The sequence below is a fragment of the Ammospiza caudacuta genome, chromosome 5 (genome assembly GCF_027887145.1).
Source record: "Ammospiza caudacuta isolate bAmmCau1 chromosome 5, bAmmCau1.pri, whole genome shotgun sequence".
Classification (NCBI taxonomy): Eukaryota; Metazoa; Chordata; class Aves; order Passeriformes; family Passerellidae; genus Ammospiza; species Ammospiza caudacuta.
This window is the reverse complement of record NC_080597.1, coordinates 63,903,523-63,916,811: the sequence shown is the minus strand read 5'-3', so window position 1 is coordinate 63,916,811 and position 13,289 is coordinate 63,903,523. Positions and strand designations below refer to the sequence as shown.

The 13,289-nt window shown below is 36.7% G+C and overlaps 1 protein-coding gene across 3 annotated transcripts in view; it reads right to left on the bottom strand.

Annotated features, from left to right (window-relative positions):
• COG5 (component of oligomeric golgi complex 5) overlaps positions 1 to 13,289 on the bottom strand; it is a 175,769-nt gene that overhangs the window by 35,728 nt on the left and 126,752 nt on the right. For all 3 annotated transcript variants that reach the window (XM_058805046.1, XM_058805047.1, XM_058805049.1), the window contains exons 11-14: positions 12,389 to 12,470; positions 9,909 to 10,113; positions 9,043 to 9,204; positions 6,886 to 6,985 (exon numbers count right to left, since the gene is read on the bottom strand). In XM_058805046.1, coding sequence (XP_058661029.1) covers positions 6,886 to 6,985; positions 9,043 to 9,204; positions 9,909 to 10,113; positions 12,389 to 12,470 — 549 coding nt within the window. The remainder of the gene's footprint in view (positions 1 to 6,885; positions 6,986 to 9,042; positions 9,205 to 9,908; positions 10,114 to 12,388; positions 12,471 to 13,289) is intronic.

Below are 13,289 nucleotides of genomic sequence, written 5' to 3'. Positions count from 1 at the left end.
ACAGATGAGACCAAGCTCATCTACTTACTTACATTTACTGTTCTAAGCATAGTTACGTGTTTTCAACACCCTTACTCTCTTTGAAAAACAAACCCAGACCATCTGGGGACAAGCAGTCAGTGATTGGGATATGCATGTATATAGTGCTTGCCTCTGAAGAAGGGGTTGACACGACAATGAATTGGTACATTTTCTACTTCTGCTTTTTTTTTTGTATTTACTTTCTTAAATTATAATGCACTAAAAAAAAATCTGTCATCAAGCACATGCTTCTAATCATTATGACAGATAATAGTACTTTACAATAACACTGTCCTACTTACACAATCTAGTACCAGTTAATTGAAAAGTAGATCTCAGTAGACCCTCAGAAGTTTAGAACTAATGTATATTAATTTTAATCACAGAATTTTTATGTTAGAGTCACTTTACATTGAAACATTAAGCCAGTTAAATATTCAGAATTGTTTCACAACATCTGAAATTCAGTTTCACCATTGTATTCAAAACCAAGATCAGGCTAAATCAAAGCTTCCCACTTACTTCCCAAGAAATCTTTTATGCCAACATATTACTGATCATATTACTGCTCCAGTGCTCTGCAACTGATGCACATTCTAGAACCATGCATAACATTATATAACTCAAATATTTACTTAAGTAAATATAAATAAATCTCGATATACTACTGAGATCCAGGACAGTGAGAAAGAGGCTGCCTACTCTATATCACAGATATCATCAGCTGATGCTGACTTTTCCCTCAAAACAATCCAGAATCTTAAGACGTCATTCACCCAAATGTTCCACACAAATATTCTTATGTCTGAAGTGCACAGTCATCTATCACTTTTGGGATCAGAATGACAAATTTTCTCTCATTTTGTTTCCTGGCATGTCCAGTAGTAGAGGTCAAGAATAAGTGATTCAATGTCCTGTACTTTGAGGATATGTGACAGCTATTTGAACCTTGGTGCAGTGACTGATTTTTGAGATGCTTACATATTCTCTTTAATCTCAAAATTTGCTTCTCTTCCTGGGTTTTTAGCATTTTAACTTTGAAATACATAAGATACACCACGCTTATGTTTTCTTAAGAAGACCAGGGCAGCATTCTTCAGAATGCCAGGAAGGACTGTGCTCTCTGCACAGGGCATAAAAACTTCCACGTGGCAAACGTGATAATCACAAACACCACAACCACTGCCCAGGCTAAAATCCTGATGAGAAGCCAAGCCTCTACCATGAGCTATAAAGGACAGTTTAGTAGCTGAGGGGAAAGGTTAGTAGCTCTCCCAGAGCACTGTCCTCAGCCTGTATTTCAAACCTCTGCCTCATTCATTTGCTTTTGTGATATATGTGACATCAGTTCAACCACACTGAGTTAAGAGAATTTTAAAAATTATTCAAATTCTCTACTTCCTTCCTCCTTCATTACACCCACTCTCCATCTCCACATTTTGAGGGCTTCCTCTCCATGATTGCTTACAAGTCTGACAGCGGGAAAGATCTCCATTATATCATCTGCCTGCAGCCTCTTGTCTGCTGGAAAGATCCCTTTTTTTAGATAAACTTATTACTCCATAAAATACAATATTCCATATTTAGGAAACACTCCAATTATAGGCGATCACAGCTCCCACCAATTTCAGCCTTTTCTACCCCAACCATAGAAAAAATCTGCCTAATTTAGTTTGGCCATGCAGGTTCTTGCTTTGTCTGTACTTCAAGCAGACATGAACTTTGTTTGTGCTCCAGGCTGAGGGAGTGTTGTATTCAGCAAGGTGCCACAGCTGAACTGGTCAGCATGGACTGGAGTGGAGCTAAAATGTGCTCTGCCATCTGGCAACACAGTAGAGTGAGTTTGTGTCTGCCTCAATCATGTAAGCACACAATATCCTTATATAGAAATGTTTTTAAGACAGCTTAATCCACCAGAATTTGCCAGTAATCGCCCCCACCTGCTCTGAAAAGTAAGTGGGCAATCTCATTTTTACAATGCTGCCTCTGCAAATGACTCTTTGCTTGTTTTATTGGCCAAAGGAAAACGTTGTCTCTGATGATGCCTTTAGTGATGCCCTGTGGTGGGAGGAGTCAGAAGACAGCCTCCATCAGACAAGGCAGGAAGGATTGCTCTGGGACTCTGATCAAAATTCATAAAGATAGTCTGACAGGATGACTGTAACTCTAGGGAGGAAACTGGTAGAGGTCTCCAGGTTCACAAAGTAGGAGAATCACACCTTCTCTAAACAACTGCATTTTCATGTTCACAGCACAACACATTTCATCTATGTGCACTTGGTGGGTGTGTTAGTGTATTTCAATCCACCCACATGACAAGCTGAATAGAAACAGCACAGAAGTAAGAGAACATGCAGTACTCACATTCAGGTAACTGAAATCATCACTCTAAAACCGGAAAGAATGCATCAAAAAGACCCAACAACAAATACTGTTTCCACCAGTCCTGTGCTGGGAAGGGAATAGACTAGAGGACCAAAGAGTGCTCTTCCATCTTCAGTCTATATGGACAATGGATCTTACAATTTATTTTACTGCTTGTTGTCAAAATTACATATCTTGTAAACTTCCAGAGCTATTAACCCTCAATGTTTCATGACTTCTCTATCAACAGCAAACAAAAATATAGTGATTGCAAAGTTGCAATGAAGAGATTTTTATATATAAGAGAACACACAACATTTCAAGTACATTCAAAATTCAGCTCAGTAAATTACAAAATTACAGGTAATCAACTGCGGAAACACAGTTTTGTTTCACTTTCAATCACTAGACTACCATTTTTAAATTTTTCTATAAATAAATGAAAAATCTGATATAAACTAGCATATTAACAAAACCAAACATGAGTTCTAAAGACTGCAATCAAGGAGGCATCTTTTCCAAAAAAATAACAGACCAAGTCTGTTCCCTTATTATGGAAGATTACTGCAGAGTATTACTCTAGAGCAGTGGTCTTTGAAATGGGGCACATGCACCACAAGGATCAGGCAAAAGAAAATGGGGTGCATGACAAGAATACCAACAGTATATTATCAACTTCAACAGTATTATCAATTTATTATCAACTTCTTATCAACTTCAACAGTAGACGTATAGAAGTTATAAATAAACAAGTATACATACAATGAGGGTGTACGCTCCAAAAGTTTATACTGATAGGAACGATAACCCTAAATGTGAAGATCACTGCACTAGAGGATCCTGTCACAATTACTACTGCCATGTCAAAGGCATGTAACAAAGATGCTGGTGAGTTTTAAGTTCTCTTTTAAACTTCTCAACTATCAGTTAAACAAAAATATCTCTAGGAAGCAGATTTATGAGCTCCTATCTTTTGTTAAGGAACATGAATAAACATCCCAAATGACTCAACTTTTTTGTTTTCAGGAAATGCAACTTACTGCCTTCTCACAAATCTCTTCCCTTCACTATACTTATTGTAAGTATTTGATGAAAGAGCTAATTTTCCTGATGTGGCCAATAAACAAGAGCACAACATGTTGAATGTATCAATCAAGACAGATGATTAAAGGTATTTGCAAATGGGAATGGATGACTCCTCTGGAACTGAATAGAGAAAAGTTAGGGTGCTTTCTCATCTAGGCTACCTCAATTGCAAGAAAAAGTGGCCAGTGAAGAAAACGTGGCTCAGTAAACAGACCTTTTGTTAAAATCTATGCACTGGATTACAAGGTGCAAATGTAGAAGAGGAAAATTTTGCTCAGATGTTCAGATTTGTTAACAACTTTTCCAATCTGGAATGAGAAGGATGTGGAAATGGTGACTAAACAGAAATCTGGTGGTGTTCTGTAATCATTATGAAGATGTCTCTGTTTTAAGGAAAACATGAATAAGAAGAAACAAAATTTAACGGCACAGAGAAAATATACCAAGCACACTTTCTCAGCACCACAAAACACAGGATGGGTGGTGAAGATGAAAGCTAATACTCTTAAATTAACAGAAATATGTTTTAAATCCAGTGCAATGTCTAATTAGCCCTTCAAACTCAGTATAGTAAGAACATCTGCAATTATACTGAGTGAAATTAGGACAATAATTCTGAATGCTGCATGGCATACCCCAACCACACCAAGCATCAGCAAGGGATTGACTAAAGATTCACCCAACATCAGAATGTGTCTACATACTGCTGCCTCCAGACATTATTATCTTCTCTGAACTGGTTAATAGAAGAACAGGTCTCAGGTGCAGGAAGTTCTTGATGTGGGGAAAGTTGAAAAGGGTACAAAGGCACAAGTAACATTAACAAATGTTTAGGATTTAGAGGAAGAGGCCATTTTTTCTTCGTCATTTTTGCTTTAGGACTGCATGTACAAACTGACAGATGCTGCTTTTGCTCAAAGGTAAAACCTTTGAATCTTGACTAACAAATTTCTTGTTATTTGTCTGTTTAAGGATACTTGGAGAAACAGACACGAAATCTCAGTGATTTCCTTGTTATGTGAAACTGAGTAAATAAAAACCCTGACATCAACATCAGAATGTCTCAACCTTTTTAGAACTGCACATTTCACTTCTTCACCTTTCAAATCTACCTACAATATTTCAACATTAAAAAAAATTAATTACTTTTTAAACTCTCCTGCCCCCATCTTCCTTCATTGAGTATTCTGAGATGGTTTTGTTTACTTTTAATTTGGAAGAGAACTCAATTTCAAGTTCCTCCAGGAAATTAAATATCCATCTCTAGCACTGCTCTGCTCTAGCTATCAGACATGCAGCATCTGAGCGGATATGTTCCATGACTCCTTCTCAGCTTTGGAGAGCAGGATTATTGTTGACTCCAAGCTATTGTTGGAGGCTGGATAGCAAGATTGAATTAAGATTGCATTCTTGGCTAAACCACTAAAACATAATGAAACAGTGCTGTCTAACATAGCTCCTATTCTACATGTGGTGCACATTCCAGGCTCAATCTGTCTGCCCAAAAATAGGCACCAAAAAAAGGCTAAGCTGTTCCAGATTATATCCAGAGGGCTGGCAAGCATGGCACAGGACAAGTGGGAGAGCCATGCCCTGCTGGAGAGGCAGCTGGAGGCTAGGAATGATATTTCAGCACTTCAAAGATGACTCTGACACTTATATCTTGGCAACTGTGTTGAGCACTTCTGGCTTTTAAATTTGTAACATATATCAGCAAGGAAAGAAAGAAGTTTTTAAAAAAGGGTAGCTGTGCAATATTATTTTACAATTTGTAGGTCTGTGCTTCGAGGACACTGATGTTCATCCTGCCAGGCTGGCTAATCCCTTCACTTAGCTTTTTAGTGATTCAAGTTCGCATTTTAAGTTGTCAAAATCAAGAAGTTTAAGGGCTCACACTCCCTCTTTCCTCCTACATTCTTTTACTTTAAGGTTAGGTAACACAAAGCCACAAATCATATACTTATCAGCTTATTTCTAAGTATCTTGGTTTTTTCAGGGTTTCTTATGAATTTTCCAGCTGTCTGATCACAAAAAGATGTTCACTTCCAAAGAATCCACTGGCCAGACTCTAACAAATACAATGAGCACAACCCTGATACTTTCACAGTTACAGCCTGAAAGGTCTTTTTTTTTTTCCAGTTGAATGCCACTATTTGACACTACACTCCATGACACAATGTAATTTTTTTTACCTATGATGACTCTCACAACCTACTAAAAATCCTCCTTTCTGTCATGAGCAAATTTCCTTCTGAAAATATGAAACCATGATTTGGTATCTTTAAAAGCAGACTCAACTTAAGCACCATGCTTTAAATAGCTAAGAAAATAATGCTAACATTTGTTTTTATTTTAAAGTTTAAATTAGTCTTTATGGCCTTCATGACTGCTTCACCTGCGTTCCTTTTCCATACACCAAGTCAGCAAACTTCCAAGACAATTCATCCAATAGACAAGGTAAACAAAGTATGTGTTACTGAATTCCAATTTTTTCAAAGCTATTCTGAGATGGAAGAAATGTAAAAGTAAACAGAAACCAAACTAACTAAATTACTGCAATGTTTTGTAGCCAATTGGTACAAAAAAAATATTAGCAGGGATCTTTCTTTAAATAAAACATATAGTAAATGAATGTTACTGGAATCTGAGTCTGCTGTCAGAATTAATGTTGCTTATTAAGTGAACATCTTGTTTACAAATACAAGTAGTTAGTCATTTCTGGTGGGTCTGCATATTGCAAAATTTTTTTTCATCTCTTCATAAAAAAACCATTACAATTTCAGCAACAGCCATTAGGAGAAAATTGTTCATTTATATTTTTTTTTGTATGATGACAACATTGACTGTACTATCCATAGGCTTTTTGGAGGCTCTTACCAAAAGGATAAGCCTTTAGAGATCCTTCTTCTATTCTGGTTAACACTAAATACCACTGCATGGTAAATGATTGGAAATGTATTACAAATACAAATAAATAAAGGTCAGTTAAACATATGTCAAATAATACATATATGGAAAAAATACCCAAAATTTCTTGCAAGTAGTGAAAAACTGTATTTGAACAGTCTAAATTTTAATACCATAAAGACGCTGTATCATGTAACTGATGTAGTATCAAATGTTGGTTAATAAAGAACTGAATTTAACAGTCTTGATTTTGTTTAATGACAGCTACAATTTTGAGATTTTAAAAATTAATATGGTAAATTCAATTTGGAGTTATACAGATAAATTTTACTGCTATCAATAGGCTGACTTTGTCTGAAGGCAGAATTTAATTGATCATGTTCATAAATACAACGGAGAGTTAATTGGAAGGTTTTGTCTATCTAGATTGCTTAACTCTTATGTTCTAAATCTACAAAACACTGCACATGAAAAACCATTGCTATGTAGAAATTTAAAGTTACTTACAAGTTGTTCTGATTTTACACCGAAAAGCTGAATGGTCTTCGCCACATTTTTGGCCACGGCTAAACTCAGGTCTGGATCAACAGCAGCCACATTTAGCTCACTGGAAGCAAAGATCACAAATCTTAATTAACAACTGAACAGTGCTGTATTGAATGCTGTATTGGATCGATAAAGAATTAACTATGAATCCAGAGTTACGTGGCACATCAATTTAGAGAGAGTAACACATACAACCAAGTCTTTCCACGCACCGTAATTCAGTTTACAATTTAACAAGTCATTTGGGAATTTTATGTGCAGCGCTCCTATTCTAGTAGGAATGAGCAAAGTTTAGGAATGACACTTCAGTATGAAATCACTATTAGTAAGCCATTCAAAAATATTGACAGCAATTAACTACATTCAAGCTTTGGCAGCAGCCTTCAAACATTACAGGTGAATACACAGTCATTCAACTCTGGAATTACATGAGCTGTGCAGAAATACCCAGGGGATGCCTTAGCTTGACACAACTAATAAGCTGTGTTTTAGGCAATCCTTCATAGTAAAAGAGGCCCCCAAGGAATGACAGGGAACAAACGAAGAAGGAAAAGATTTCTAAATCACTTCCAGTATTTTTTGTTCATTAACGTGCCCAGATCTCCATCGGCTGGGGCTGCATTCAAAACTGCTCTGCTGAACACAGGCAAGCACAAGAACCGTCATGTTGCTCATGGTGAGTTTAACCTCTCTCAAGAGCTGGAGAATCACTAGGCACCCCAGCTTGGAAAAATCTTCTCTGAGAACTCTCTAGGGCTCCAAACCTCACAAGCTGAAGGTCAGTCTAGAAGATTCAGTTGAAATTTCACAATTTTCATGTTGTTTTCCTTTCTCTTTTGCAAGAAGCAAAACAGTATCAGTCACCACACCAACAGACATGTTCTGAGCATCTGTAACTCCCAGTCACAAGTACTGTGTCAATATTTAATATTTTATACACACACATACTGTGAATACTGCCCATGTTTTTTCAGACTTTGTTAAACAGAGTAGTTGTTACCAAAACCTTATGAGGGAAAATGCACCATTGGTAATTTAGGTATCTCATTCTACAAATTCTACCTGGAATAGTCATATTTACTTATCATCTTGCTGTTTTACTCTAATAAAGTATTTACATCAGGTATTATCACTTCCAGCCAAGCAACTACCACTCTCCTTTGATACAGTCAGGATAATTAAGATACCAGACACTGACAGTATGGGTAAAATTTCTCTTCCTGATCTTTTATAAGCTTAAACATTAAAATTTATGTTTTATTTATTCCAGAAAAACAAAATACAGAAAATAAATAATAAACTATATTTATTATAAATAATAATAAAGAGGTGCCTATCTTGCTGCATTCAGCATTGGTGCAGCCTCACCTTGAACACCATGTCTAGTTCAGGGTCCCACAATGTAGGAAGAATGTGGTGTTATCTGAATGTGTCCAGAGGAGGGCAACAGATCAGATGAAAGGACTGGAAGGAATGTCCTGTGAGGGACAGTGAAGGGTGTGGGTTTGCCAAGTTTGGAGAAAAGGAGGGGCAGCCTCCTTGCCCTCTACAGCTTCCTATGCAGGGAAGTAGAGAAGGAGTTGCTGAGCATCCTCCCCAGGATGAGTCAGAGGAGGTGTGGGAATGGTTCAAAGCTGCATGAGGTGAGGTTCCAACTCAGCATTAAGGAATCGCCTAATTAACAAGAGGGTGGTCAAACCCTGGAACAGGCTTCTTGGAGAGGGGGCCGATGCCCCAAGCTTGTCAGTATTTAAGAGGCATTTGGACAATGCCCTTAACATGTTTTAGCTTTTTGGCCAGCTCTGAAGTATTCATGCAGTTGGACTGGATTTACCACTGTAGGTCCTGTCCAACTGAAATACTCTGTTCTGTTGTGTGTTACTCTATTTTATGCCATCCTATCCTATCCTGTCCTACTGTTGTGTGTTACTCTATTTTATGCCATCCTATCCTATCCTGTCCTAAACTCTGACTTGATTTTTGCACTCATCTACTTTACAATTAAAGAGTAATCAACCTTTTACAGCTAAGGAAGTCTCCTTTCTAAAACTGTAAGTTATGAAAAAATACATGTTGAGTATTTCCAATATACATTTCCAATGCCTCACGTGTGCATACCTGGCTATAGTTTTAATGATGCTGTCAAGCTCGTCAGAAGAGGGAGGATTACGACCTCCAGGAGGAAAGACAAGATTGATGGGGTCAAACAGTCGAGACAAGGATTTTGACAAATAGGCAGCTTCATATTGTTGCAGTGAATCCTTCAAGGCCTTTTCTGGACTTTGCACATAAGAAAAAGTTATTACATTTCAAATTAAAATACACAATAGCATTAAATCTTTCCAGACATACGAACTTTGCAATACTGAACCTGTTTTTCCTTTCTGCTTTTTAAACATATGCATATAAAAAACATTCTTCTGATAAGTCTCCCACTGACTGCTCAAGAACATATTTAAGTCAATACAATTCTCATATAAAATATTCATTTTATCTTACATAAGTCTGTAAGTCATAATAGGCTTGATAAGCCTGTTTCAGTTTGATCTTTCTGATATCACTTAGATGATGTTTATTCTATGATGTATAAACTAAAAACTGTGAATCATAACAACTGAGCATTTGTCATACTCAAATGATTGCAGTGTCAACTGAAGAAAGCTAGTGCTGTAATCACAATACATACAAAACTGAATTTTCACCATTTTCCTATTTTTTTCACCCAAAGAGACAAAAAGATAGAACTTGATAGAACTCAGAGACTTTGTGAAAGACAAGACAACCCAACACTGTTAGATAGATAGCTTAATGAAAAGCCTAGAGCTCTAAAATAGCATTAGAGCATTAACTGCAAGAGGGGGGAAAAGCCTTTCAAATTCTCCTGCAGTGACAATTTGAATAACAGTGAGTTTAAAAAAAACATTCTGCTTTCTTACAGGGTGCAAATATTTATATTTTATAGTCATACAGTTCATAATACATACTCATAATCTTCATTTTTTTGCATGAATATGTCCTGTGCATCTTCTTCCATTTGTTGTAGTTCAGCAAAAAGATCAGTAGTTCCACTTGTGTTAAAATTCCTCTGAATATTTTGACTATATTGTTGGAGGCGCTTCCACAAGTCATTATAAAGCCTCAGTAATTTAGGGTATTCTCCTTCAAATGCTTGCTTCAAAAACATAGAGGCTGTAAAATAAAGCAGTAAGCAACACACAATGCTAAGCTCAGACTAATTTTTTTATTCCTACAAACAACTTCTATCCTTGCATTTATATCAATATTACACAATGCTATCCTAAGTTTAATATTAATAATGTAATATTTCTAATTCATTTCAAAGTGAAATAACTATAACATTAAAAGCACTTGACAAAGGATGTAAAGCACCAATATAAAACCGAAAACTGGAAGACTAGATATGAAAAAATTATTTTGTAAAATAGAAGTTTGGTGTCAAACTTAATAATTATTATCATTCATTTAAGGCCAAAGGGTAATTGGAACTCTCTAAATCTAGAGATTTGCTAACAATATCTTGATGGAGGATAAGTGTGGGGCTGTGCAACTTTGAAGATAACAATTTAAAACAGACAAAGATAACTCCTATGAACCAAAGCGTTCAGAAATGTGATGAGGGAAGCATATGCTTTTATGCTCAATTCTTAAAACAAGGTACTTAATATGCAATTCCTAAACTTCTCAAAGAAAGACAAAGCCAGCAGAAAAAGCAGCATTAGTTTCAGCCTTGAAAGGCTTGCCACAAGTAACAGGAAATGAAACAAATGTACAACTGCTTTAGCAACTGTTAATCTTGATCTAACATCACTCATACTCTAGAGATTTCCCATTACATTATGAGATAAACACTGTTCCATTCATTCATAGGCTTTTCAGGTTCCAGACATCTGCCCCATTTCACCCAGGCTGTGCTTTCAACTCCAATATATAATTTTGAATACAGGAGGATTCACATTTATTATCAAACACAGAGTTATTTTAGGTCATGAAGCTATGTTTGCAAACACTGTCCCAACCTCACACAAGCTGATCATTACCGAATATCAAACCTTTTAAACTGCTATAAATTTCTATTTTACACTATTTTTCTGATATCTTGTCTTCCTCTGATCTATATGATCCAGAACGTGACTGATGTCAGTGCATTCAGTCACCAGAAATTTATATTAAAAATGAATGTTTTCATTTAGATGCCTCGCTGAAATGAAAAAATCTGTCTCCCCAAAACTCAGCTGTAGCAAGATAAAAACATTCACATCGAACCTCCCCTATAAATGTTTATATGAAATACATTATTAAAAGCTGTAAGCAATAAATAGTTTTGAATAGCTGTTAGAGAAAGTACAGCTGCCAAAATGTAAGAATTCCCTCAGTTGTGTAGTGTTGGTTGGTCCTGTTAACTGATGTCAAATATTTACAATCTTCAATGAGAACACTGAGAACAGGTAGCACGAGTGCAGTGTGAGCACAGGAGGCTCAGAGTATGTACATGCTGCCCTTAAAGCAATGCATAAGGCAAACAGTAAAATTAATATGTTTTAACACAAGATGCATACATTTTCTTTTGGGATCATCCAGTTACTTAGCAACCACTGAGTATGAATCCACCAGCTCGTTCCTCAAAATTATATTGCTGCTAAAAAGCCTGGAAGGACCAAATTTTGAAGAGCCAGTGCAATAGCTGAGATCACAAAGATAAATGTACAACTTATGCCCTTCACCTCTGTGTGCAAAAGATTAAATTTAAATACTCAATGCAAATGTGAAAAATATTTATGAAAGTACCAAACTCACCTATGATCCAACTGCATGCTGCATTAGCATGTTCTGGTAATAGAACTGTCTTATGTTAACACATAATTTATAAAATTATATATATATATGATTTATATTTAATATTCCTTGATTGTATCAGCTATTTATATATTACACATGTAGAGAAAATTGTGTTAAGTCAGAACACCAGCTGTTCATCCGTATTTATACAGAACAATTCTGAAGTAACTAAAATCCTGTTTATAATGGAATCAAAAAAAACCCCTGAAATCTGATTTTTACAACCAATCAGTGTTTAACAAGAAAAGACTAAGAATTTCTCTTTAAAATCAAATTACTAATTTTGAATTTGGCAAACTCACTTGCTTCAGGGAGGATAATGTACCATTCCAAACATTTTTACCTCCACTCACAGTTAGAAAAATATTTTTTGTTATTAGATAACAACTACTTAACGAAACAGAAAATATTTCTTTCTGAAAATTCAACCATAGTTTAAGAGGATCCTGTCTGGTTACAAACCAAGAAGTTATAAACACACAGACTTTGTGCTGAGTGAACCACTGCTATAGTTCTGGTAGAGGAGATATCGAGCAAAGGACTTACTGGAAAGTGAGATTCAAAATAATTACAAACACATTACAAATCATTTATACTGAATACTTACAGTCTGTTGCTGACTGAAACTGAGAGGAAAGTGTCTGGGTAACTGCAGTCCAAAATTTGTACAAAATATCAGACTGGCCATCCTAAGAGCAAGGGACAAAAGGAATACAAGTTTCAAAACATGCTCTTTCCAAAGAATATCAAGCAACGCAAATGCTTCCAGTCAAAGCTGCTCCTCATCACTGAGAATAAAAACAAAGTCAGTGAAATCTGAGAAGTTTTCCTCAGGTTTAGAGCTAGAAAAACTATCTGAGAAAACAAAAGAAAAGCTGCGGTCTTGTCTCAAATTAAATATTTGAGCATAAATCTTCCAGCTCCCTAGGGGTGTGAGTGCAGCCTGAAGCAGCACACCTCAGGAGATGTGTTAGAAAATCTCCCTGCACTGCAGTGACCTTCCCATTCCGTGGGAGTTCTCGTGCTGGCTACACCACAGCAATTATTCACTGCCATTACCATGCGCTGGCAAACTCCAACCAGCTCCAAACCACTGCACACTGAGCAGCTCTGCGTCCCAAAAACACAAACCACACAAAAATACAGTGAACCTCGCAGATGACTCTTCCCTGCCTGGTGCCAACAGGATTGCAGTCAGAAGTGGAAACAAGGGAACACACCAAAGGGAATGTGCAGGGGCAGGCTGCTTCCCCACTGCCCCCAACATCTGGCACTTAGGGTCAAGCATTAAAGGCTGATTTTTGATCCCTGTCTGTTTGAGGGAGAAAAAAAATTCCAGGAGATGAGGATGGGTATCCTGTCCTGCTTACTTGGAAGACTGCTCAGTGTTGTCATGGGAAGAGAAAACCCAGAACAGAAGGGCTTTCTTCCTTGCGTGGTGTACATGTCATCCCTTGACCCTATGGCTGCATTAATCAGTTTGACCAGACCACTACAGGAATGATAAT